The sequence below is a fragment of the Strix uralensis genome, chromosome 21 (genome assembly GCF_047716275.1).
Source record: "Strix uralensis isolate ZFMK-TIS-50842 chromosome 21, bStrUra1, whole genome shotgun sequence".
NCBI lineage: Eukaryota > Metazoa > Chordata > Aves > Strigiformes > Strigidae > Strix > Strix uralensis.
This window is the reverse complement of record NC_133992.1, coordinates 5,980,205-6,008,158: the sequence shown is the minus strand read 5'-3', so window position 1 is coordinate 6,008,158 and position 27,954 is coordinate 5,980,205. Positions and strand designations below refer to the sequence as shown.

General features: G+C 45.5%; 1 protein-coding gene across 1 annotated transcript in view; it reads right to left on the bottom strand.

Annotated features, from left to right (window-relative positions):
* COL27A1 (collagen type XXVII alpha 1 chain) overlaps positions 1-24,287 on the bottom strand; it is a 152,333-nt gene extending 128,046 nt beyond the window's left edge. The window contains exons 1-5 of the mRNA XM_074891182.1: positions 24,280-24,287; positions 23,911-24,104; positions 17,633-19,074; positions 8,114-8,167; positions 80-133 (exon numbers count right to left, since the gene is read on the bottom strand). Coding sequence (XP_074747283.1) covers positions 80-133; positions 8,114-8,167; positions 17,633-19,074; positions 23,911-24,104; positions 24,280-24,287 — 1,752 coding nt within the window. The remainder of the gene's footprint in view (positions 1-79; positions 134-8,113; positions 8,168-17,632; positions 19,075-23,910; positions 24,105-24,279) is intronic.
* Positions 24,288-27,954: the final 3,667 nt, after the last annotated feature.

Sequence of the window (27,954 nt, the reverse complement as noted above, 5' to 3'; positions counted from 1 at the left end):
AAGAAAAAGCTGCACTTCCCCCACTGGGACATCCTCTGAAACAGGAAGGCAAAAGCGCCTCATGCCAATTAATACTTACTTTCAGGCCTGGGGGGCCAGGTGAGCCAGGGTTTCCATGGGGACCTGGGGGACCCTAAAAAACACAACAAACACATAACAGAGTCAAAAGGAGTCGGTAGACATTTGCATTAGTCCCGGGAGCAGCAGAAAGTCTCAGGCTGGGTTGTGGGCAGATGTAACAGCAGCAGCAGTCCGTGTCCGGGCAGGAGGCAGCTCCAGCGGCGCCCTCCTTAGTGCCTTCAGAGTGGTGAAACTTGGCTGCCAGTTCCCACCTACCTTTACGGAAGAGGATGTGTGCCTGTCACCGCAAGATGTGTCATGACGACGAGGTAATTTGGGTACACCAAATATTCCACAAGCAGGAACAGAAACTACCTTGGGGTCAGAGGAGTCAGAGCTCTGAAAGGAGCCCCAGCAGAAAGAGATGGAGGTAGGCAGAGGGGAGTGGAAGTGTGTGTAGCTGTTAACAATTTTTTTGGCCAAAATGGAAGAAAACAGAAGTAATTACTAGAGGGAAATTGTTCAGTTATTTGGGATGAACGCATTTCCCCTACAAGACAACCAGATTTTTGCCTTTAGAGGTTAGAAGGAGAATGGATTGCTGGATAGTAAAGCAGGGGGAGCAGAAGTAAGTCCCTGTTTAAACCATTTAAATCTATACTTTTGCACAAGCCTCAGAAGCCAATGACACTGTCAGAGTATCTACCTCAGATCACATAAAGCAGTATCTCCTTTTACATCGTATTTTAAAAGCATCCTGCATATTTTCCGAAGACTATTTAAGGAGTTATCTGGAATAAGCAGCTAAGAATAGTTTATCCCAGGATTGTATACAGCACAGAAGATCTGTTAACCTTTCAGGCAGTAGTAAAAACAATTATAAGTCCTCTTGAACACGTTCCTGGGAGATGAAACAACCTGAAGATACATTTCCAAGGGCTCCTGTTCTGCCAAGAGTGTGTGTGAGCTTTACACCACCATGAGGAGCACTTTAATGTACCCTCTAGCTAGAAGAAGTGCAGGCTAGGGGATAAAAAGCCACTCAGACACTTTCTCAGTAAGCTGTAGTATTTCCGATGAGCATTTCAGCATACATGGGGCCAAAATCTTCAGGGTCTGATTTCCAAGGAAAATCACTGCAGTTAAACATGCGACTGCCATCCAAGTTCAATGCCCTTGCTCTGCGCTGATGTCTATTCAGTTTTATTTTTACTGCACTGTAGTAGAAAATAATGGTGGTTTTTTATTTAGCCATTGTATCTTGTGGTATAGACAGTTGTTGAGTGCTCAGTGCTGTTTCACAACACATGCTGCTCTGCTGTAAGAAGCTGTTCAATTAAAAGGCTGCAGCTGAGCTTTTCAAATGGCATTTTTTACCCAAATAAATTTAATGTCCCATTCTTAAATTCCTTCCAAATTTTCAGCCTGAAATTCTCCGACAGTTTAGCCTGGCTGTGAATTTCCAATGAAACTGAAACAACTTTCATTAAAATTAAGGTGTTTGAGTATCACATTATCATTTAAAACCCCATATAACAGCTGTAACCAGAGTAACTGAGCACTGAGTAGTCTTAAATAAATTCATCTTCCCAGCAAACTGTGGCATCATCTGTTCACTTCACTGGACAGGACACTGAAACAGAGACTAAATGTGCTGCTTAAGGTAATTCAGCAAGTCTGTGGTAGCAAAAGCACTTTGACCCAAGTCTTCCAAGTCTCAAATATATATATGAAGATTAATATTAAGTGACAGAAATCAGAACAGTAATGTCTCTATAAAAGATAAGTTCCTAAAAAGCTCTTGCACGTAAGCAATAATCTAGGTAGCTCTGAACAGGGTTCATAAATCCAGACTGCTGCTAGTTTTGAGGAGGGAATTCAGCTGTTATTCAACTTTGGAGTCAGGCACCTTGGCTCAAAGCCCATTTCAGTGCAGTCAGTTGAAATCCATGCTCCACCATAGCCTGGGGCAGGCTTAAAACAGTGTCAGGCTGGAGAGAACAGCGTGGTTTGATGTGACTCCTAGCTGAAAACGATAGTTTCCAGGAGGAAACATGGAACACAGGAAGCTCAGCTGCTAATCAGGAGCTCCTGGATAAGAGACTAATCACACCTCCAGCAAAATCTGATGGAGGTTCTTCCAGAGCTAAACCAAAGCACAGCAACAAAATCATAAAAAGCCTTAACCAAAAGGAGGGAAGAAGGGAGAAAGAATCTAGTCCTGGTATCCAGTGACAAAACAAGCAATTATGAAAAACACAGGCTCTTGACATAAACCAGCATGTAATCCAGGCAAAGGAAGGTCAGAGACTCATCCTGTTCCTAAAGACCAATGTGGTCTTATCCTAGTGAGAAGTGGCCACATCCTGCTGATGAAGTGACAGTGGGAAGTCCAGTCTGGTGCACAAGAAACTGCTGTAACCAAGTCTGGGCCTTGTGCTAGACGTTTTAAACTGCTCTCATAACTGTGGAGAGAAAAGGGTGTAGTTTGGCAGTAGTCCTAAAAATGGTAAAAAAAATAACTGATCTTGATGTGTTCCAACATGGTTAGTCCTGAATCTGCAATTACACCCACATTCTTGGCAGAGAGGGAAGATGCAGTGTGGTACAGTTAGATGGGCTGAGCAACAAAAGGTACAGGACAGCATCCGCCTCAGGAGCTGTTAGCAATACAAAATCTGAACAGGCAGGCCTTACAAATTAATCCACGCACCAATCTGCAAGCCCCAATAACAGTCATCATGCCCCCAGGCTACCCACCCTTGTTTTATTAAACCCAGTCCAATGTTCATTCCTTTTCTCCTACTCCTTCAGAATTATCCATCTCCAACCAGTGCTCCCAGAAATAGCCCTCTTTTCATGGAGAAGCAATTCAAGAGTTAATTGCTTTGTAGTTCTATAGTTAATTGCTATATTTTACTCATGCTATCCTGGGTTTAACTCAATTTCCCACTCATATCTAGAAATTGGGATTGTCCTAAATATATTTACCATCAGTACATTAGCTTTGCTCCTCTTTTCTACACACAAGATGGGACAATGCTGAGACCACTGAATAAAAAAATCCCACAGCATGGGGATTTACTATTTGCACACGTGCCTGTTTACCCACCCACTTTGGCTCCCTTATAACTCCTGAAACAATCCAACCTAGCAGCAAGCAAACTTGCGTCTGAAACCATCCAAGCCTTGCACCAGAAATTCCATGGAAAATTTTACCATGGGGCAGCAGTAGCCCGAGGCTCAGTGGCACGGAGAGCAGAACAATCCCTGAATGTGTTCTCCAAGTGAGAGAGGGTTTCCCAAAGGTGACGGGTTTGTAATCTCCCTGGAATGTCTTTTACGTGAACGATGCTACTTGAGAATACACTGTGCCATCCAGTTCATCTCCGTGACGTGCCTGGAGATGGGACCCTGCTCACAGAAGCGCTTTTATGTGTAATGGTTCACAGCCAGCAAAAATTAACAAAAGTGTAACTGTGCACAGCTTCCCCCATTCCTCCAGCACTCACAAGGAGGGGAAAAAAATCCTCCAAACTCCTGCTAAATGTTAGAAAGCTTCAGTCAGAGGAATGACCGCTCATTCAAAATTCATTATGTCTTGGGGTTTCACTGTGTAAAGCAACTTTTTTCTGCTCCTGACCTACAGATCCCACTCTGACCTCTGGCTTGCTGAAAAATGAGCTAAATATTTGAAGTGAAGCCAAACAAACTGTTTCTTTACACACTTCTTTTCAGAAATTGGAAAATCTTCCTAATGGAATGAGGATACCGGGGAACCTCTACAGCTGACTAAGTTCTTGCTTGTTTTAGGAGGGAAGCCCTGCATTTTGAAGGAAAGGGAGATTTTTTGCAACCACAGACCAAATGTAACAGGGACATGTTACACCGGGACCTTGCAATCTTTCAAGCTGCTAAGGTTCACAGGAGGATGGCAAGAACATCCCAAAGCATTAGGGAGTGCATATATATTTTTTTCACCCATCCATTTGGATTTCTCCTGTATTTTTCAGAGAGGTTAAATGAAACGCGCAATTGCAGCATGCCAGGACTTTTATTCCCAATTCTGTCTCTGACCTGTTGTGTGGACATGGGTAAAACACTCCCATTGTACCTGAGTTTGCTCACCTGTTAGAGAAGGAGATCAACTTCCAGTGGGATCTGGCTTCCTAAATTATTTAAGTGTTTTGGAAAGTTTGACCGTAGCTCTTTTCTTGCTGTCCTGGGAGTGAAGCCAACGACCGGACTCCTGCCTGTCACGTGTCAGCTTGCTGTCTCCTTCATGTAGGAGAGGAATAGATAACTAGGATTTACATAGCACTCCTCTGGAAGGCAGCATTTAAGACCAAGTATTAGTGTTCACTGTACTTTTCTGCAGACCTGATTAAATCATGGGTAGTTTGCTGGTCTAACTATACCAGTGAGGACTGGAGTGAGACACAATTTGTGATCAACACAGACATCCTGGCAAAAGCCCCTGGTGCAGACAGCATGGGAGTGAAGCTAATCGAGTCCTGGGTGAGGCAGGAATAAGCTACAATGGTGCAGAAGTTATTAGTCCATCGGGAGCCCTTTGTTGACAGTTACTTGTAGAGCTTGTTAGCACAGCTCTGCTAGCAAAACCCAGCCTCGGTCACTGCCTCCCCACTAAACCTTGATGTTTGACAAAATGCAAAGGTCATCTGCAGAAATGAAGTGCAACACGCATCGCTTGCACACAACTGCTCTGCTTGGGTTGCTGCGCATGTACCCAAGTGCCACTACTCACACACCCCCCCATGGAAAAGCTGTCCCACCACATGCTGGCAAAGTGCTTTCACATCACATAAAGCCGGGGAAACCCTTCATTGATAAAATTGCCGTTCCCTTCAAGAGGCCCCTCAGGTCTTATGCAGACACTTGCCAAGGCACACGGCACATTTATTTGAGGAGAAGTGGTGTGGACAGATCTCTTGCTTATGTCTCAAATTCTTTAACGCAGACATAAAAGCTGAAAACAATCCTAGCTGGATACAGAGAGAAAACCTTCCTGTAAAGCACACGTGACCAATACAGCGATATCTATACAGGTTTGCAGAGCATCCTTTCCAGTCAGAACTGCAACAATTTTGCTCCTTTCCCATGGAGTCCCTTAAACGATAATGAGAAGAATCACCCAGCCTTCATTTGTTATATATCTCTGCCTTCACAGCTGCAGAGAGTAGAGCATAGGTATAGTCTGAATCTGTCTCAATGGGTCCCTGATACCGACTGATAGGGTGTAAGATTAATTCCATGCTCCTAAAATGGGGACTGGCTTTTAAAAATGGAGAAATTGTCATTTTCAAGATGACTGTCACTATCCACTTAGCTACCCTACCTTGAGTTACACTTGAGAGCTGAGATACGTCCTGAGCACAACCTCTTTCAGGCTTTAACAAAGACTGGCATTTGTTATTGCAAACCAGGTGGCATTACTTACATGGAAGAGCAACATTCAGACTGCACAGGCAAGTCTAGTGATACTTATCTGCTGGAAACAAGGAGACAGAATCATGGGATCAACCAGCTTTTCTTAGAAACTGTCGCTGACCACAGTCTCACCCTCAAAGTAAAAGATAATCGGAGCTTTCATTTTACCCTGGCCAATATGGGGGAATAAAGGGAAATAAAAGAGAGACAATACATAATTCAAAGAAGTGGAAACACTGCACTACATCAGCAAGAGACCAACTTTATGGACTTCACAACTACAGAAGGTCACAAGTCAAATGCTGTTACTAGATTTTCAAATGAGCCAAGTAATTGTATAAGCACTAATAATGTAGAAATTATGCAAGCTATAACAAGGGCAATTAAGTCTCATGTTTTAGGCCACAAACTGCATTGGTGACAAGAAAAAATCCTTCCTTTCCCCTGGCATTCAGTACTGCAAATTGCATCCAATATTCATCTCCCTCAGGAGCTCCAGTCTTGGGCTGGAGCCTCATGGGACACCTCATGGGACACCCATGGGCTGGGCTGGGGTAAGAACTCTGCAGCTGCTTTGTTTGAGGATCAGGTTAGCCAGAGGTAGACCATAACCCCTGCAGCGTTGCACATTTATTTGTAAGTGGCTCATGCACAACAAAAGCAAAAGATGCAAGAATTCCCCTAAGCCTGTCTTAGTTTCTGGCAGCTCCTCTTCTTTGCAATGAAATCTTTAAACCCCAAAGAGCCCCAAGAAAAAAATACTAGAAGAAACACATTGCAAAGTCAAAACAACTTATGCACAGAGCAGTTCCGTCTCCAGTGCTCCAGGTCAGACATTTACAGAGTGACCCCTTTGCCCCCTCCCAAAATTAGCACAGCCTCTTCGCATAGGTCCGAGCCAAGCCAGGCTCAGCTGTGCTGAGCACTTCCTAACTGGGAACTCTTCCCTGGACCAATTCTCAGCACCTCTGGCAGGGACTAACTCAGAAATCCTCTGTTGCTTATTGTCTTTCAGAGATTCATCCTAAATATTGGATGGAGTGTGCCACAGCTGGGGAATAACACACAGAGTTATGACACAGCTTCCACAATGCTTTTTTCTTCAGAAAACCCCAAGTTCTGGTAGGTAGTGGAGTTCGGATGCAGAGCTGAAATTTGGTCATTCACACCTGCAGCTGAGGTCTCCAGGTTTGCACACCACAGGATTGCAAGAAGCAACACCAAACACCTCTCGTGAGTAATGAGCTCAGGTAAGAACAAACTTTCAGCCTTAATTGGGATTTGCTAAGAACTGCAAACTCTGGGCAATTTGCTGATGTGGTTGCTGCTCAAGGGTTTGCAAACAGAAGACATCAGGGCTGTATGACCAGTCGTGCTGATGTTTCACTAAAGAACAGATTGTCCTGTCTATAAAACACGTGAGCATGGTGCTATCTAATGCCTTACATTTACATCCCAAATCAGTGTTCAGGTCCGTTGATATCCACGCCCAGGCTGCAGGGGGTCCTGCAGACCTTTTGGCTTTTACTGTTGTAGAAAGGAGGTGTGTTGATCTTTACTGGTTACTGCAAGATCTCACAGGACTGTAACAAGTGTCCTCAGGGAATGCACAGCCCTCTAGCTCTTAGCCTCTTGGTTGTTCTTTAAAGACATTACATGGGGTTGAGTTTTAGCCAAGTATGTGTGAGGAAAACTCCCTCTGCTGCCAGGCCAGGATGCTGCCTGGATCACAGATCCAAATATTCCCTCCTTCCAGCCTCAGACACTTGCATCTTTTGATTCCCAACCCACATCAGTTCAGTGCTCAGGAAATGGGCTCCCTGACTGTACCTTGTGGGACAGCACCATGCTACCATGAAAACGTGCCAACAGTTAACTGTATCCAGGTCAGGCATCTTGCCCAGCTTTGGGAGACTACTCCTGCAGCTAGGCCAATGCAGAAAGCTTTTCTCACAGCTAGCTGCAGCACTCAACACCAGATGTTTCCTCAGCTTAGCACTCAATGTTCAAAGATCTGCATCAGAATTTAATGTGGGGAGGAAGAAATTCAGGAAGTTGCAGTGGATCTTGTAGAACAGCTAAGAGATTTTGCTCTAGACCTTGAAAAGGAGTCAGAGAGCAGGTCTCAGTCTGCAGAACACAAAAGCCCATACTTGTGTGTTGAGTCCTTGGTCCTAGACCATGATCCTACTAGTGAAGATATAGTGACAATGAAGGACCTCAAAGGAAGCAATTTGAAAAGCTGGGGAGAGTGAAGAACAGAACAAAAAGCAGCCAAAACTAATATTCAGCACTAGGTTTGAAAGAAGAAATGGATAGTGGAAACAAAATGAGAGAGGCAGAGCTCATTCTCCCGATGGCCATTTGGAAACATTCATCCCCAGCCTTTGCTGATGCCAGACCTTAGCTCAGGGAGGCTGCAAATCACCAGTGTGACCTCCTGAAAACCTTTAACAGGGAATGAGAGAAAGGAGGAAGGCCAGACCCCAACAGTGGGGTTTGGAAGCAATCGTTACTCAGCTATGGGAACACACAACAGCCCTTGGAACAGCAGGACAGGTAGATGTGAGTGCAAATAGACAGAAATTTTTAAACCACTTACTCGGGAACCTCTCTTGCCAGGTGGTCCTGGTAAGCCTGGCAGACCCGGTGGACCCTAAAAAAATAAAAATAAGTATTAATGACAGTTCTATAACAGGATGGTGCTCCTGACAGTCTTTCAGAGAGACCCATAATGCCACCATTTAGCGAAGACCTGGGGAGAAGGGCCAGTCATAACACCACAGCCAGAATTTCCCTTCGACTTACGCTATTACTATAAAGGGATAAAAAGCCACGCACAATAACTTCTGCAGAAGCATATATTCCCATGGAGTAGAGACGGAGCGTTCGTATCCTTCTGCTGTGGACTGCATTCCCATGATCACAGCAGTGTTTCACGCTTCCACTCTGCTGGACCTGTGCTGTAACACAGGGGTAACACAACTGTGTCTCAGCTTCGGAGTTTCCTGCTGTGTGCCAGCACGACAGAAGTAACGTGTTAGCACCTTGGTGAGGGAAGTACGTTGTGCGTTGTAATATGTATCAGCTGAGGATGCATAGTTCTTGGTATTGTAGGTTCCTACATGAGCTACAACATAATTGCATCCCAGCACTTTAAAATATAACGTGGCATGTTATACAATGTAGTAAAATTGCTGTCAATGTTGGAAAACCTTAAATATGGCTCTGTAATATAGGAGAGGTCGACTCATATGTGTCGGAGTAGTGGGGATTCTTGCAAGAGGGTGAGAACAAAGTGGAGCTATCAGGCGCCCAGCTGTGCGTTGATCTGAAACAGGTTAGGAAAAAATACTTAAACCAATGAGGTTTGAACTCCTTTGAATTTATTCATTTATTTATCCATTTTTCCAATGGACTGAAGAATTCAGATTTCTGGAGAGCCATCTGCAACTCCTAATAACTCCTCAAAACTCCTTTTCCCTCAAGCCAAAGATGTCTAACAAGAATAACTGTTAATTAAAGTGTCTCCCAGAGGATTTATATTCTAGTAGCTTGTTACAAAAGACAAGTTTTCATTGCATCCAGGAGAGAAAGATATCCAGAGCAGCAGACTGAAGAATGTTTGGAAGGCAGCCTGAGCTCTCCAACGGCGTGGCGGGCAGGAGAGCAGGTCCCAGGAGCAACGCTCCGCGGGGAAGATGGGTGCATCGCACGGAGCGGGTGCAGCACGAGCCCTGCGGCCACACTCTGGCCCCAGCACGGCCTCGCTCCCTTCCTGCTGGGCCATCTCTGCAGGACCTCACATGCACGATCGCTCCGAGCCGAGCCTGCTGCCAGGCTGACCCTGTTGCTGCTGAAGGGTTGCCAGGCAGAACTGCTCAGGCTCTGCAGCCCTGAGGAAGAGTGAAAAGTTCATGATCTCTAATGCAGTTTTCAGGAGTCATCAAGTGCATGATTTAGTAACAAAAACAAACCCTGAAGAACCCTACCCTAAATCTCATGCCCAGGATAAGATTTTGAACAGAGAAAACTTGCCTGAACCATAGAGGTAACCGATCAATAAACACTCTCCTAGTATTACCAACCCTCCTATACATAAGCAGGAATTTAATTTGTATGAAAGCAATCTTTCAAAAAAGACATCCAGCCAAACAGTACAGTAGAAAAAAATCAGGGGAGGAGTAAGCAAAGCCCAGGGTAGGTCACCCTGTGCTACTGATTTGTCAGGACATCAGATGAATCATAACATTTTTTTTTCTGTAGTTAGTTCTATCTGTAGTAAAGACGACAAGAAAAGGATTGTTTTAAAAGCGTAAGAGCCTACACAGCATAGAATAGCTAATGCCCAACACTGGGACACACAGGGATGGACTTCTACCACCGTATCACTCAGTGCTACTAAGGAACACGGTCTGCCCTGGAGATTTCCAGTCTCTATAGCCTGGGACGCTTCATATGATCCCTTTGCAAGTTGCTTATTGCTGGCTAACACAGCATTACCGGTCCTTGTATTAACAACCCTCATTGATACAGCTGACCCTCATTTTAGCAATATACACAGCATTTTAACCTGCCATTGTGCCAGCTCAGGGCCCCATGCATAATGCAATTATACAGCTGTGCAAATAGACACATGATTGTAGGTTTTTTTAAGCCTCACGTACAATTGTGCTCCAGAATCCAAGCTTTTATTAAAAAAATCCCCTTGTGCTTTTAGTTGGGAAGATAACTATCAAAACATGAACCCAATGCAACTGATGCAGCTACAGTTAATAGAGTTTACCAAAGATTAATTCAATCCATCAAAACCCACCACCATTTACCCCAGAAGGAGACGAAAAAGCGAATGCAACTGTCTGAGAACTGTGTTCCCTGAGTACCAGAATTGAGGTGACCTTTTCCACCTTCCTGCTAACAGCAGCTGCAATTGTACTTGGCCACTTGAGTAAAAACCTTCTCCAAAAATGTGGGCTGTTCAGAATAAATTGAAGCTAACAGAAAATTAAGGAGAGAGTTAATACCTGCACTGGAGCGGGAATATGGAATTAAGGCATCTAGCTGGCACAGCAGAGAAAGAGCAGTATATAATTCAGGAGTCCCTATCACTTTCCTTTGGTTTAATTTGCCTTTCCTTCACCCTTTTTTTTTTCTCTATCCTGAAGAGTAAGAGGAATAAGGTGACTGTGGGATGAGTGGCTAAAAAGTACCAAACGCTATGGTAGTTGCATAAGGCAAGAGTGTGACCACATATAAATTAGAAGCAAGCCAAGATGGAAGAGGACTGAGGTAGCTGGATGAACACAGGTAGTTCTGAAACACGACACTCTACAAGACCACCTTCTAGCTTCTCACATGGTTCCTTGGTAGCTGGATTGGATGGGACATGTACTGTGCCTTCTTAGTGAGACATTTCTCCTCTGTCCTGTACGTATGCCCCTATCATCCAGCTCAAGGTCTTGAACAAGAGGCCCACGTCAGACAACTGGCTTTGCCTGGGGAAAGCAATACTGAAATACACCCGAAGGAAAATGCACATCTGGAGAGGCAGCCAGAGAAGAATAAGACTGGATCAGGGCCCAGCTACTTACAGATGATGGATGCAACTCCACTTAAAATGTAAGGCTCCGAGACACGGAGAGTAAGAAACGTCTGTCAAGGAGCCACCATGCAGCAAGCTGCTAAGAGTCTGCCTGGAGGCAATGCCCGTGCAGTCCATACTCTCACCAGAGACATCTCCACCCTCTCCCTTAACGCAGGAAAGAATTAAATTGATCACACAGAGCCCATGTGGACCTTTCCACTGTACCCTTTAGAGCATCCCTTGGGAATGCCATGGTGAGCAGGGGGAAGCAGTCGGAGGGGCAGGACGGTCTCCTTTTCCTGGCAGCTAGAGGAAGATATTGCTCCTCCGCTCCTGCCCTCCCATTGCAGGGACACCCCATGAGATCGGCAAAGCTGACAGCCTCCCGCAGCGAGCTACCGTTCCTCGCGCTTTGGTTCTTCTCTCTCTGGCTTCTTGCCTACTCCTTTCTGCAAACCGATGGCAGAGAACACACACCCTGTTATCACACAAAGCAAAATCAGAGATCAAGGAGAAACGTGGCAGAAGCAGATATTCTCTCTCTTCTCAAGCCAAACAGCTGAATTGTTAACCAGCCTGAACAGTTCTGTGAAGCAGCTAATGGCAGCCACATAAAAGTTTAACCCTTCTCAGTTTCCCACGGTAGCATTAGCAATGACGACTGATCCCACCAAATGATTATAGGATTTATTCTAAGCTGCTGCTGGGAAACTTTCTGGCGCAAAAGGGACTTTTTTTCTTAGCTTTTTGAGCTTCAAATTGCAAATGGAAAATTAAGCTAAGTTGTCTGAAAAGGAAATACATCGGACCCCGAGGACAAGAGAAATCTCACCATTTCCCCTTGCTGCCGAGATCAGCCAGTTTATACCTCTGCCTCTCCCACATCAGGACCCTCCCCACACTGCTTCCTCTGCCCGCAGCAATGCCACTGGGAGCTGGGTGCCTTCAGATCTCAAACCCTGAGCAAGGCTGAACCTGTTGGGAGAGGGCTTGAAGGAAAGCATAATTGGTACAGGAATTGGTGCTGGCGATTTGGGAAATGACTTGCTTCCTTTTAAACGACTACTGAATCAGCTTGCTCAGATAGCAAAATATTCCTGTGATTGTTTCCCCAGGGGCAAGTACTCAGCCTAGTAGCAAATAGCTGACGATTACCCAAGACACAATTCAGCTCGTATTCCAGTGCACACCGATAGACTAAGGTATCTATACTTTAGTCTCTCCAATGTACTTCTGCCTCCCCTGTTCTGTACCCCTGCTCAGCATTAGTGGCACAGTTCTCCTTTATCCCAGAAAAGGCTGTTTCAGAGGCGGGCATCCTGCACTGTGCAAAACACTGCAAGGACTGAAGAGAGAATATTCTTCTTTCTCAGATGCTAATGCACGTGGTAAAACCCAACTTAAAAGGGAGTTCAGAAAACGCATCAAAAGCTTCTCCCCACATTGGCATCAAGTTCTGAGCAGTGACGTTCCCCCTGCAGATAGAGAACCTGCCTTGTTTTCTTCCCAGAGGCAGATGAGGCATATTTCATATGCAAGGCCACCGCCACAAATCTACCATTTCACCTTGTACGTCTGGAAAGCACCAGCACGGGGGGACTGAGCCGCTACAAGGGCAGCACTAGAATTAAATATCTGCCTAGGAGAACAGAAAAGGAGAAGACCTCATCTTCAAAAGACACGTCAGTCCCTCCTAACCTCACCATCCTTGCCAGGCACTGCGCAGAGAGGGAGACAGGACCTAAACTGAAACCCAGCTTGAAGTACTGCCTAAAACAAATCTGCAGTTTTTTAGGAAAAAAAATCCAGCGCTTCGGTTACTTACTTCTCCAAGGCAGGCTTATCATATTAAATTTGGACACATCTGGGTTTCAACCAGTCTAAAAAGAAAAAGCCCTCATAATTCTGGCAGGAACCGAGATGTTGGTGGAAAGCCAGTCTTGTAATACAATTTCCGCGATAGACACAGATGTTTATTCTGGGTCTGTACAACACCTATCACAGAAAAGTCCTTGTCCACAACTGGATTCCTAATCGAGTGGCAGCACAATACATAACAAAATGTTAGTGTCCCAGCTTGATGAAAGCAGCTTTTCTGTAGAGACATTTCAGGAACAGTCTCTGCATGGGGCACTTCAGACGCTTGAGCAATCTCAGACCTTGGAAGGAAGTCTGAAGGGGTGTGAAGAAATAGTGGGATCCCATACTCTATCACTCACTTTCTATTTTTAAAGATTTGTAAAAATACCTGTATATATTTCTACAATGCATCCCTACAACCTTTGCAGCACATTTATCTCAATTACACATTTAACTGCTGCTCTTCAAAATGAACTTTGTTTCACGCCAGTAGAGCTCTCTGATGCTTAGTCATTTGCCTGCAAAAAGACTTTTCTTAGGGGATAATTCTGGTTAAATTAAGAAAAAAATTGTGATCCAACTGTGTGAGTGAAGCTAAAACTTTTCCCATGTATTATACAAAGCATGGGATCTCTTTTTTTTTTTTTTACTAATATGACTCATTCATTAAGAGACATTCAAACTCATTGTGTGTTCCTTAATTTATCATAGACTGTCAGCTCAAGTAGCCTTTTCTGGTACAAGGAAGACTGGAAATAGGCACTTCATATTTTATCAGCGTTCCCAATCACCTCTCTCTCCCCTACCCACGGATTGAATTGGCAAGGATTGCTTCTTTATGAAAGGAGCTGGGCTCCAAGACAAACTGCTCGTGCAGAAGATGGCAGCTGGAGCAGTCTAGACTGGGGACGCACTCAGAAACACATCTGCCTCGGAGAGCGGGCTGCCTGCCAGGGCGACGCCTCACCTCTGCCGGGGCTGCTGCCGCCAGGGTTCGGACCTGGGGCTCCTGGCCACGCACCGCGCCGCACCGGTGGGAACTGGAGGCTGCTGGCGCACCCGCCGCGGACTCTTCCGACTCGGATACTCGGGGAGTTGTTTGAAACATGCTCCCTCCCTCCTTCCCCTCTAGCATTACTCAGTGCTTCCACAGCCTCTTAGTGAACTCGGCCTGCTCCTCTGCATCAGGTATGGTGTTCTTGCTCTAAAAATAACCCTCAGACACTTGTCAAAAGAGTCAATACGGGGTTTTTTGTTTGTAGGGGCCAAAAAGCTATGGAATTATATAGGAGGAGAAAGGTCCAACTTGAGGTACACTGTGGACAATCCAGCTAGACCCCAGCTGTGCTAGGGCAAGGGCTTTGCTGCAGCTTTACCACATTACACAGCACGCACATCCCAGCGGGCAGTGCTGATGGGCAGGGGAGAGGGCTCCAGCCCCCTCAGTCACCCCCTCAAACCTGCTGCTGGCAAGACAAGCAAGTGATACCCCATCCACCGGAGGATTCAAACACGTATCGCATCACAGCCTTACAAGGGTTCAAGGGCTTGACATGCTGGCAACAAAATACTATTTTTCGATCTATAGTTTTCTTTTGTGGGTGTTCAAGCCGCTTGCAGCCATGTGCTGGGTTCACTCCACTCTGCAAGCTGAGCGAAGGCTCACTTGGCCCTGTGCGGCAATGGGAGATCTCGAGCAAAGCTCAGCAGAGGTGCTGCGGGCAGGCGGGGGATGATTCAGAGGGATGTTTGCCAGCTGCTGAGTCAGTGCTGCATTACTGACTTAGCATGATGTTTGGGTGGTTTTTTTTGCTATTTCCCCCCTCCAATAGAAATGTAGAGCTGACATCTCAAATGCTTGTGGTTATTAATGGTTCCCAAGAAATGTTTCTTTTTTAAGAACATATTATCCTCCCTCCTCGAGCCGCCCCAGCAAACCCAACATTCCTGAAGAATTAATGCTCTGCCATTAGTTGCATGTGGGACGCAGCATCTCCATTTCCTGTTGCGCAGCACCGTGGTGGTCTTCTCAGGACAGATTAATCCATGGAGGGCGCTGCCTTTTATTGCCAGGTGAACAGATCCTCTTAGACCCTTGCTTGCAATCCTCTAACCGTGCAGACACCTCCCTCAATTGTGGGGACGGGGCCCCTCTGCACAGCTAAGAGGATACCACTGTTATTTTGGTAGCATTCACAAAGCCAGAATTGCACAGAGACCACAGTGCCTGAGTCATCACTGCCTTGCAACGCAGTTGTAATTCACATCCTGATTTTGGGATGATCAGGACGAAAGACAGTCCTTTCTCTCCAAGCGGAAGCTGGACAGTCTCTGTCCATGAATCATTGCCAAGGTGGCCCCAATCCTTGCTGAAAAGGTAGAAGGCAGTTTCCCAGACGCACTTCTCTGCCCAGAGTGAGTCTTCTTGAAGAGACCTTGTATCAGGCTGCACAACTGGGAAAACTAAATTAATCATCTTATCCTTCCACCCATGTGCCAGACTCTGTGAATGACGTTCCCAGCCCATAACCTGTCCCGTCCAGGGAAAGCGCCGGGCTGCGGTATCACGCAGCAGAGCAGGAAGGGCTGTACTGACCTCATCAGAAACGTCTGCCCAACAATACGAGGACAGCGCCAGGTAATTACTCAAGCACAGAGCATTTATCAGCACTTGTTCTGAAACATGCTCGTCTGGCCATAGAAGTGCTACATTAATTTCTCAACATGTCATCCCCATTCCGGTCTTTTCTCCTCTTTCTTTTCCCATGTCAGAGGCATCCAGCGAAGTGTGGTACAGAGATCTCCGAGTGAGTCACAGGAGCTATCAAGCACTGCACGGCAGCCAGCTCCAGCCAAGCCATAACCTTTCCCTCCCAAAGTGCCGACTTTGTTTCCAGCAGTCAAAGAGGATAAGGCCAGACAGAGCCTCAAAATGTTCTCTTTTCCCTCAATTCAGGACTCCAGTTGTTCTCAGACGGGATGGAAAAATCCTGCCATCTCTTCCCTCAGCCCTCCACAGCCTGAATCTGTTTCTTTGCTATGATTCACAAGCTGAGAGGGATTTTCCACTCCAGTTCAATAATAAGCTCTTTACATTGCAGGGGGAAGTGGGGGCTTGAAGCTTGGTCACCCTCCTGACACTTGCAGGGCCAGAAGGTGGAAAAGGTCAGGATTTTACTGGGCTCAGAGCACACCGCCCTGATTTACCACTTACAGGTCAGTAGTGTTTTAAGAGAAGTTCACAATTGCTGAATTTCTCCTCTTGGAAACATCCCCCAAACGACTCTCCACACAACACAGAAGACTGCCCAAAGATAAAAATTCTGTCTACACAGGGATTTTGCAAAATTTCTCCAAGTACAAAGACTACATCAGGGATGTGTGCCTGTGAAGTCAGGCAGGGGGGCAGGACTGCCTGCGCTGCATCCCCCTGCCTGGGGCAGCACCTTCACCTCTCCCAGAGATGGGAACCTTGGAACAAAACACACCCAAATTACAAGGAGAGCAATCACCACACTGCTCTGACATGGGACAGGCAGGAAATGCAAACCTTGAATGTAAGCACCCAGGGAGGGCTTAGGGAAACACAACCGTTTCACTTTAGGTGTTACTTGCAACAATGAGCAACACATCTGCAGACACAAGTGCTGCTGATTGTGTTCCTTAAGCCAGTCTCAATATTTCCATTGTAAACCCTTCTTTCACTATTTTAAGAAGTCAGCTGTAAAAATCTGCTCTAGGCTGGAACTTGGCAACCAAAGACTCCGTCTGGGAGAAACTTATTTTACATGTACAACCCCCCTCTCGTATACACACTATAGCAAAAGGCTTGGGTTGGAACACCAAATCCTCCTAAAAGTTGGCCAGTTTAAAGATCCTGTTTGCATTCCTGTGTTTGAAAAAAAAAAAAAAAATGCTAGCAGATAATTACTGTGGCCTGACTGCTTTTAGCATTACAAAATGTGTGTATACTTTTATGATGGCCAAGATATACACCCTGAGAGTGGTTATTGTGTGTGGAATGCAGTAGTTAAATTTATAAAGGAAACTCTTTGCACGTTTTAAGTGCGGGCTATGAGAAATAAAAAAAAAAAAACATTAACTTGTATCATAAAAATAGAGGACAGTTTGTTTAAAAAAAGAAAAAAACCTGATGCAATCTCTGTACTAGCATTTGCTAAACAGGGCACTTTTCTGGAAATGTGGATTTCAGGTACAAAACAAATTAATAACCGGTGTTAAGAAATAGTTAATTCGTGGCATGTTTTTTGAGCCACCTGGGTTTTCTTTGGAAGGTGACTGGCAGTTCTGCCCTCTTGGCCCTGAGAAAAAACAGGGGTGTGGAACAGAGCCCCAACCTGGCCATCAAAATTTTAACCAGCGACTTATAGGAAGGAAGGTGGGATTTCTTTTATCTTCTTTTTTTCTTTTCTTAAATCTAACATTAAGCAGCAATTTTAATCACAATATTTAAGGGGCACCCACCATCACAGAGCACTTAAGTTTACACTGAGATACATGCTAAAATTATGATCATCAGAAATGTAATTGTGCTTGGCTGCTATTCTGAGTTGTCACACTCTGCTGAGGTTTATAGAAACCCTCGTAGGTTATGGTCTGCCAGCCACTCAGCTGAGCTGTGACCGGCAATAGTGAGCATTAAGAGCTTGAACTTACCTGAGGTCCTCTCTCTCCTTTCACTCCTGGATGTCCCAGTAAAAATGGAAAAGGAGTGGGTCCGAGGGGGTCAAAGATTTGATAGCTGTCAGTCGCAGCTGGGGTTGTGAGGTTGAAGGCCTGTGCCCTGGCTCTGGAGGCAGGACGGGCAGACCCCAGGGGCGGTTTGGTGTACACCAGAGGGACGTTACTAGGATCCACTTTCCTGGTGGGGGACGGCACATGCTTCTTTGGAATGGGCCCACTGTTGGGGTTCTGCGGTGTTTGCTTTAGGGTGACGAAGTGGACATTGCTGGTTGTGTTATCAGTCATCCTCCTCATTGGCTTTACAGTACTGGGTGCTTCAGAGGGCTCAATGGTGGGTTTTTGGTTGATCTTCTTTTTGGTCTCTTGCTTGGACTCCTTCCTGCTGGCCATGGCAGGGCTCTGGCTTGTCGGTGGGGCCTTTTTGGCAGTGGGAAGGGGAGTTTTCTCCATGTGTGTGCTGGGAGTGGGCCGAGACACCCTGAGGGTTGTCACCGTCCCCCGAGGGAGTGACCGGGTAGGCGGCTGTGGTTCAGTACTCGATGGAACAGGAGATGGGGCCACTGTGACCTTTGTGGCTTTGGTTGTCAGTCTTGGCAGTGATGGTGGGGATGATACCAATGCCATGGTTGTTGTACCTGAACCCCGAGTTTTGAGGGGTGCAGTGACCCTGCCAGACTCCAAGGATGGGGCGGCAGTGGTCAGGTTTTTCAGACCCTGCAGCGAGGGCTCCATATGCTGTGGGGTACTCGGGGGGGCACTGGGATCCCTGGGCAGGAGGGGGATGAGGGGGGGCAGGTTCGGCCGGTAGGTATCTGCTTGCCTGCACTGTTTTTTCAGGTATTTACAGTAATGATGAGCTGCCTTGGCGGAAGGATAAATATCGAACTGGCAGATGGCTCCTTCAAACTGCACGGAGTGCTGGTTTATCTTCCCAAAGAGGAAAGATCCATGTGGATCCAATGCCTCGTCCTTTTTAAAATGCAAATCCGCATGTACTCTGCGCTTCCCACAAGAAGTAAATAAAGTGACTGTCTGGCCACGGATATTGATGGCCATATTGTGCCACTGGCCATCATGGACATTATAATCAAAATATACAGAGCGCTTGTGGCCCACATATACTATGATCTTCCCAGGCACAAACTGGACCCCCAGCTGCAGTTTTTTCTTTTTGCTCTTGACAGCAAAGAGAAAGGCATTGTTGATGCGGTGGGAGCAGAGGCTCAGCACTAGGAGCAGATCAGTGCTAGAGCCTGTGGGGAGGATGGTGCTGACTGGTGCTTCGACACGTGCTCGCTGAGTGAAGATGACCCCTGATTTGAAAGGAATGACTCCTTGAGGAACTGTACGTGATGAGGACCATCCGCTCGATGGCCTTTTCCCTGACAGGCCCAGTCTTTGAAGAACATCTACATCTGAAAGGGAAGCACAAAGATGATGTGAGGTATCGGGCAACCCACGGGCTGGATGGGTATGGGGGGGTCAAACCAGTCCATGCAAAAAGGAATGCAGGAAACCCCAAGCATCCTCTCTCATATATACATTCAAATAATCAGAACAGAGAGCACATAGCTCTTCTGCCTGTTGTGTGAGGAGCAAGTGCATGCTCATCTTTGTCACCAGCAATTGCCAAAAGACATCAGCTCCATGGTGTATCTGGCTAGCTACCTTGTGCCACCAGGGGCCAGCTCCAGATGTTCTGCAGGGAGCTGACCTCACTAGAGGGAAATTTCCCACTGAGCACCAATAGTCCACTTCTCTGGGATTTAATTCTGAGTACTGACCACACAGCCGGAAAGGAATTTGAACAACAGACAGCTGGGATTGCAAAATTTTATATCCCCAGAAGGCAAGTAACAGAACTTTCAAAGGGAGCAAAAGCCTTGTATCTGTGTCTCTCCAAATTAGTAAGCAGCAGCTTTTGATCTCTGAGACTCTGGAGAGTTTAGGGAAGCAAAGGTGCCTCCCAGCATGAAACAACTGCACCTAGATTTCACTGAACCGCTTAAGGTTCTCAACAGCAGTACTTTTTTCCCAGCGGATCATCTTACAGACTTAAATTATTTTAATAGGTTGGAGGAACCAGACGTGGTTTGTGAAGAGCTGAGAAATTAGTTATGGCTGCCACTGAGCAGCAGAGGTAAGACTCGCCTCCAGCATTTGTCACCTAGGAGCTAGGTGCCTTGGTCAAGACAGTGAGAGGGATGGATGTCCAGAGGCACCTATCTTTCTCCACCAACTCCAGGAGAAGTCTGCAATGGACAGACAAGCAGAATCCTCTGGTTTGTGGCCCTGAGGTCTAACAGGAGTCACGCACAGCTTGGAGTCCAAGGCAGATTAGCAGGCAACAGCCACACAAACTGGAGCCAGCTGACGGCTGGCTCAGCTGAACTACTTAACTGGGGAAGATGCTGAGGTCTACACAAGAAAAGTTGCAAAGGTAAACATGCAATGTGCCCAGACCTGAAAAAGGCCCTCATGCACCCAAACACTTGTTCTCTTACTCCAGCTTGAACATTTGGTCTAATAAAAAATGCTACCTACATGGTAAAGACAGATAAAGGTAAGGCTATAATGATTACCATGACACTAGCACTGTTGAAAATGAGCTAGGATGACTATATTTCCTTCCCTCTTCCCTGCCCAAATGCAATCCCCATTACTCGATGACTCTCATATTTTAAGTGCTCTTTGGGGAAGCTAGCCTGGGCTGTGAAATCCAAATGCTGATCTCGCAAGGTAAGAATTTAACAATCAGAAATGCAGCAGCGCCAATCATGGCTGCACGTCAGCTAACACCACGGGATTGCAGCTTTCCTAGATTAAAAGGAAAAGTAAATCAAAGGTTGTCCAAGGGAAAAACAAGCTCCTTCTCTAAAGGGGCCTTGGAATTTGGCCTCTTTCACCCTTAACTATTAAATATTCAGCACAATACCCAATATTTGGAGAACTGGCACTTAAAAGAGATCCTCAGTGTTGGCCAGAAAGGTTGTAGACTCAAGCCAGTCTGAGGCCTGTAATGTTGTTGGTCAGGAAGGGAGGAGAATAACGAGAAAACCTCTGTTCTTTGACTTTGGCAAAAACCCTGGCCATTTTTGTATGTAAGAACAAGTCAATCAATATTTACTTTGTCTGAGCTCAGGTCTATTCCCACCTCCCTATTTTAAGGCAGCTTGGCTTATTTTCTAGCAGAGACTACCCTGGAGAAGATGTGTCAGATATGAAAGGGGATGAAAATGTTCCCACTCTATGTAGGGGGGATAATTTACTGCACAGCATGTGCAAGTGTTAAGAATGGTGCTTCTCCTGTACACAAAATCCTTGCCCCCCCACTGTTTTCCTGCCATATTGCCCCGTGGGGCTGTCCCTCAGCATAGCAAAGGTAGAACCTTCCCCTCTCTGCACTGAATGGAGGAATCGCAGCAGTATCTTCATACTGGATAATTTCCAGAGCCCATGAAACAGTAAAGGCCAAAGCCTGGCTTGAGCAAAGTCAAGTGGGACACTCGCCACAGACTTCAAAGGCATCAGGATTTAGCTCTAAGGAAATAAATTTACCACTTAAACTAGGAGCTAGACTCCAGCTTCCAATTTCTACATGTATTTTTAGGTTCTGTCCCAGAGACAGACAGTGGTGTGTCTCTGCTAGGCAGAGATGCTTTATGCTCCAGGAGCTATTCATCTGGTAGCTGCTCTGCAAAGACATAGGGATGTTTCCCCGCTCAGAGGATGCCACTGCTGTTTGCAACACCAATCCAACTACCTCATTAGAAACTGCATCCAACAGCGCTCAAGAAAAAGGAAAAAAAGCACAACCCAACCACTCCTTTCTCTCAAAACCCACTAAGGTAGAGCCAAATTCTAGATGCCTACGCAAAGCCTGATTAAGAGACACCTCATGCAGGACATGTATGTGGATTTTCCAGCACCAGGTCCAGGCGCACAGCTCAGGACTCCTGTGCACCCAGCCCGTCTGCCTCTCCATCCCATGCTGACTGCCCTGGGCTGGTGGGGCACGTCCCCTGAGATGATGGGATGTCATCAACTAACATAAAAGGCAAGGTAATTTTGGCTTCCTTAAGTAGCTCTGAGTTTAGTAAAGCATATTTTCCTTTTCAGATTTTTTTCCTCTGTAGATTTTTCCATCAAAACACATTATTTAAAAAACCATTCACTTAGAGCTGCCTGCTCCCAGGTGCCTTGAAGCTAGTTGCAACATTCCTGTAGCAACATTTAAGCAACCGGGGAAAACTTTCCTAACAGATTCTGTGATGAAGCGAGGTGCACAGAGATTTCTGAACAACCACACAATCAACTCCGAAAGAGGGGATAAAACGTTTTGTTGCTCTCCTTCCCATCTCTTTCTTTCCTTCCCCCTTTCCCAATGCAAAAAAGCTTTATAAGAAAAAGAATCCAAAAGGCAGGAGAGAAATTACTTGCAGCTTCCTAGATTCCAGCAGCTGAGATGCAATGCCCACAGCTAAAATTGGGTTGAATAAACACTACATTTCCAAAAGTCACTGCCCAGACCCTTAGTCAGTGCACATCAGATGAACTCACTAACCTCATGATCTTTCGGATTTGTAACACTTATGGAAAAATAATCCTCTGTGTTCCCTGATCTTCCAGCGTGCAGAAGGACCCCAAGCCTTATGGTAATAACTGCAGTGCTTTGAAAGCCCACGGCATTGGCTTAATTTCATCCTCACACAGATCTATGAACAAGCTCTTACTGCTTTTGTAAATCTCATGTTTGAAAATCCTGAGTGATAATACAGCCTCAAGTCACCAATATTTCCTTACAGCCTTTGCTTCCTTGGAATTTTTTTGCTTTCTGGTACCAGAAGAACAGCCTGTCTCTGATTGTGGGGAAACCAAGCAAGATTTTTAAAATTCCTTTATCACAGAGAAAGTATCTCAGGGGGGAGTTATCTACCACACTAAGGTAATGCAGTAAGAGTGAAGTGAAAGAGTTTCCTTTAGATTGATGGTAACAATCAAAAGACATGGCACCATCCCATAATTATCATGGGAGTAAAATGATGGATAGAGATGAATCTTAACAGCATATTAAAATCTACTTGAAAAAAAGAGATGCCAAGACACAGTATTTGTTCTGCCTCTTTATGAGCTGACATAAAACTTGCTCTGAAAACTGCTTGACTAAGTAATTCAGCCAGATGTTCACCTCTTTTGCATTGAAGCAGAATTTGGAAAATATTACATTTTTCAAAATTGCTGATGGCAGGGATGTATTTTCTTTTTTTCCCCCCTGTAAAAAGTGCTCCATGGGCTGGCTTACAGCTGAGCATTGACCAACTTTCTATTTTTCCTTCATGTTTTGGAGACTAAGAGGAGAGCCCTGGAGCCTGCTAGTCCACTTATTATTGTCCACTGATTGCAGAGGAAGCTGTTCAGTTCCAGCATATACCCGTGTAAACCATCCATGTGGAAGAGGTGTTGCTATTTTAAGAGGAGATGGCTCCTTTACAAACAGATGTTGCGGAGATGCTCAGCTTGCACTACCAACTGTAAAAGATGAATTAGTTTTTATTTTTGTTGACTCTGAGCTTTCTACCTCCTCTTGTGGGGTCACTGATGATTGTACCTTTTGTCCTGTCCGCAGCAGCACTGGGAGGGGATGCCTGGAGAAGAGGTGTAAAGGCAGGGTGAAGGTGTATGATCACTCCCCTATAGAATACTTCCCCTGCTGCACCAGGACGGAGCCAGACATAGTCATTCTACTATCAACCACACCTGTGTAACTTTTTCTTCCTTAAATTTGCTTTTACTTTTAGAACTCACATAATTTCTGTATGTACCACATCCTATGTGCCTGCAGAGGCATGACTGGGTTGCATTCAAGTCAAGGAAAAACCCGTCTGCCAGAGACGCTTAATTCCTTAATGCCCCAGCCTCAAGGGGCACTTTCTAAGAGCAGTTAAGAACTAGCAAGTGCAGGTAGATGCCAGTGACATTTTAGACACAAAGTGCCTCATTCCCACCACTTCCACCAGACAGACAGGCACTTCTGAAAATCCTGTGGGGCACGTAATCACCTGTAAAAAACTGGTTCTTTTGCCAGCTGTTAACTGCGTCATCTGTGTCATCAGTCCTGCAACCTCCAGCAATAAATGCATTTAATTCTGTGCACTAGGCTCAGACATTATTAAATGACGGCCCTAAAACTGACACCAAAGCACTTGGCTTTTACTTTGGTTGAAAGAGGAGGTAAAAAAAGTGTAATTTACCTTCAGAATTTCCCTGTGTGAATCCCAGGAACCAGGTAAAACATAATACAGTCCAGAGAAAGCAGAATCCCCTAAAATTGGAAGAGAAGAAAAAGTAATGAGTTTCTACAACATTAGTAGCAAAAACTAGCCCCCCTTTAAGGGTCTTCTCATTGATCACAAATGTAGTGAAGTCAGTGGCAGTGTCCACATGTCTCCGGGAAGTGGAGAATGGGCGCTCAGCAGAACAGCTCTTGCTTCTGACTGAGATCTCATTTTGCTACTTTAAAGTCCTCTAAAGCTCACTGAATTTAGTGGAAGGTTTTCCCACTGGTATTAGGGGCTGTTGATCAAGTGTTTAACAAGGACCAGACCAGTGTTCTGAGATACAGGGTCATCGGTGCCAGGTCAGCAGTCCCTTCGCCACTGCTACTCCTCGGCACTCACCCTGCCTAGGACAGAACACCAAAAATGCAAGAGAACGGAGAAATAATTCAAAATTTGAAGGTCAAAAGACATGCCAGGATTGCACGTCTGTGAAGACATGGGTAGAAAATTGCTGACATGCGCTGACATGTCACCCGCATCCCAGCAAACAAATTCGGAGTCCTATTGCTTTACTATGTGCTTGCAAATATCCTAAACATACAAAACCCTACATGGATCTATTCCTCTTTTTACACACAGATGCAAAGATGGAGGAAGCTTCTAACTACTCAGCACCCTATGCTATTGCCACTAATGACTTTCTCATTAGTTTGATATGGCAGGAAATTTTAGAAAGTGTGAGGGCTGCAGACTCCCAAGTGCAGTGCTCTCACAGACCCTTTCACGCCTGAGAGGGAATTGGACAAATCTTTCAGTTAGCTAGACTTTAAGCCTTGAAGTGCCATTAAAAACAGCAGCAGAGAGGAAAACTTTAACCAGAAAGGTAGCTGAAGCCCCCCCTTTCCCCATCAACTTCCTTGCTTTGTAGCCAAATAACGAACATAGAAAACTCCTTGGTTATGCTCAGTTAAAACTGTCAGTGGAAAGTTTGAAGATTGAATTCCCTCATCTTCTAGAGATGATATTTAACAGCTTGATCAGCAAGGGCTGCTGGAGGAACAGAGACAAAAATGTAAGTTACAGAAAGTCCTCAGCCAGAAGAAAGCAGTGCGGGACATCCACAGGTTGTTCTTCATTTCAGCCAAGCCAGTGCGAACCCTGGGATACGCAGAGCAATGCCAAAGCGCAGCTGGCAAAGACAAATCATTTATCAAATGGGATTAGAGACCACTCTTCTCCTGCCATCAAGCCTCAGCTTTAGCACAAGAAAGCATCCTCTGAGACAATGTATTGCCCTGCGCCAGATTCTCACCAGTACAGGAGACCCTTTCCCACAGCTAAAATGAAGCCACAGTGATTTACACATCAGTGGGGAAACCTGGCTTGAATGTAAAACTCCATGCAGGAATCCAGCCACTAACTAATATTTTAAGGCTTGAAGGGACAAAATACTGGAGCAGACCCACATCGGCTGGGAAACAAATGAGATGAACCACATCATTCTTTGCTGTTTCCATTACCCAGACACTGGGCTGCACATTTCAAGAGCTCTGGGGCTGCTTTAGTTTATGCATGAAGGAACAACAGCTTGGAATAGCCAAATCATGGCATTCTTCCGCCATGTCCTATAGCCAGCCATATACTAACCCCCAGTGTGCTCAAGAGATCTCCAGCTGGGGAGACTTGGTTGTTTTCTGCACACTTCATCCCATGGGACACAGGTGTTGGGCTGAAGACACTGCTGAGTCCAAGGAGGGGTTGTGTCCCAGTTCCTTCAGGGGATGTAGGAAGAGGAGAATAGGATGATTCTTCATGGCCACCTCTTCAGTCATAAAAAGACTTTCCTAAAGAGGCTAAAATCCACTTCACAGGAAAACCTTCATTTCTGTGCTTACCTCCAAAGGAACAATGGAGTGTTAAGATACAGACACAACTTTGCGTGTGCATGGAGCAAAGACCCTGCTGGGTATCATCAACTGGGTTTGACTGCCCGATGAGAGCACGGGAAGATGAGGGGAAGGGGGTGACAACCATGACGTGAGTGCCAAGGGCAGCAGGAGTCCCAGGCATCGAGAACACCTTTTCTCTGGAGACAATCAGATTTGTACAGCTATGTACAAACACCGGTGCACACAACACACCAAACCGAAGTCCAGATCGTTTTTTGGAGGGGTACCTTCACAACCCAAATTTGCTTCCAAAATCCCCGTTGACCAACACAGTGAGGGGAACAAGCCTTAGGGGAAAATCCAGCACGTAATTTCATTCCAGTGACACTGACGGGGCTATAAAGGAGATGAATGCGCAGAGTGGGATCCAGCTGGCCTCAGCCCCGCTCCTGGACCCCTCGCACAGCCAATACCGTAAGAGTTGAGAGCGGGGCCAAGTGCCAAAACACTGAAGAAAAACACTTTGGCAAAATTTACCAACTTAATGGAAAAAGCAAAAGCAGCTTCCAAATGGCAGACCTGTGACTGATGGGGCTGTTAATTATTGCAGGATTTTATAGTGCAGGCTCTTTTTCCGTTACAATTCTGCAGCGACAGGATTGCATAAGCAGCTTGAGTAGCAATGGTAAATGAAGATTTTTCTCCTTATATAGAGCTATCAAACCCACCTTGCCTTTATCTCGGCTTCTTCCCACAACCAGCAATTTCCACAGAGACTCTATCAGGAGGTACCCACTAAAGGCATTTATTTCTTTTATTGCATAGGGCCTATGAATACCAGCACAAGGGACCCACTGCTATAGTCACTAGGTGAGGAAGTGCCCCTAAATACATATGATGTAAGCTCACGTGAACCCTAAAAGTTTTCCAGTGCAGACAAACTCTCTTTATTGCAAACTGAAGCTACTGACTACAGCTTGATTTTGCTTCGCTACTTTTTGTGAACTCCTGTGATCAGTCCATGGGAACTAACCAGTGCCAAAAGTGTAAGGCAAAAGACAACCGAGAGGGACAGAGAAACACAAAGACTGGTAATAACACTTCTCAGCCCAAACGGTGATTTTAGCATCTTCCCAAGTGAGGACCACGCACACGCAGATAGCAGCCAAGAGGAATCACCCTGAGGAGTTCCTACATGAAGCAACCAGAAGGTCTAGGCACCACTTCTGCTGGGGCTTCAGGACAGGCAGGAGCTCCCTGAACATGGTGGTATGCACCAATCCGGAAACCTGATGAAATCATGGTTTTTCATGAAAACCTGGGTTTTCAGCTTCCAGACTCACTTGCCATCTTCTTACTGAGCACTGAAAGATCAGAATTCCGAGAGTGGCAAGTTGTAACTTGGAGGCTAAAGAAGAGTTATCACCTCTCCAGATGGCTTGTGCACAGTGTGTCTGGCTGCTATAGCCCCAGTAAAGTCATGTTCAGGGCAGCAACCTCAAGAGCAAAAGTAAAGAAAAAATCCTGTTGAACATTATCAGGTCTTACCTGACAACCACTGGAATAAAGCACTGCACTGAACTAAGGACAATGGTAAAACAACAGGCTCTAGCCTAGACTTGGTCAGCAATTATCCTCAAAAAAGTGCAAGTTTGACAAAGCTGAAGCAATCTGTAAAAGAGTTGTGATCAGCTAATTCTCCACAATTTCTGGAATTGGTTGGAACAGTTTCAGCTTAAAAAGAGAAGTTCAAAATGATTTTGACATCTTGTTTGCTTAGATGATGGGTTGAAGCTGAACAAAATGTTACAGGGTCCCAAAGCAGCATTTAATTTTTTATTTTGCTTTCTCCCTCATTTACAGTGGGGAAATATCTTTGAAATTGCAAACATTCTTGCAGGGTGGAAAAATGATTCCCCCCACTCTCCTCCATTCAGGTGCATTTTTTTCTGTCCAAAAGATCAGAAAGCCAGCTGGATGCTGAAAATTGCTTTTCAAGAAAGACAAATCTACATTTCTAGCTGTAGATCAGACAGCGTATCTTAAAAGGAGAAAATATGTTGCTTAAGATCCTTTGCACATGACTGAAGGTGATATTTTATAAGACTCCCAAGCAGTTTTGGTAGTC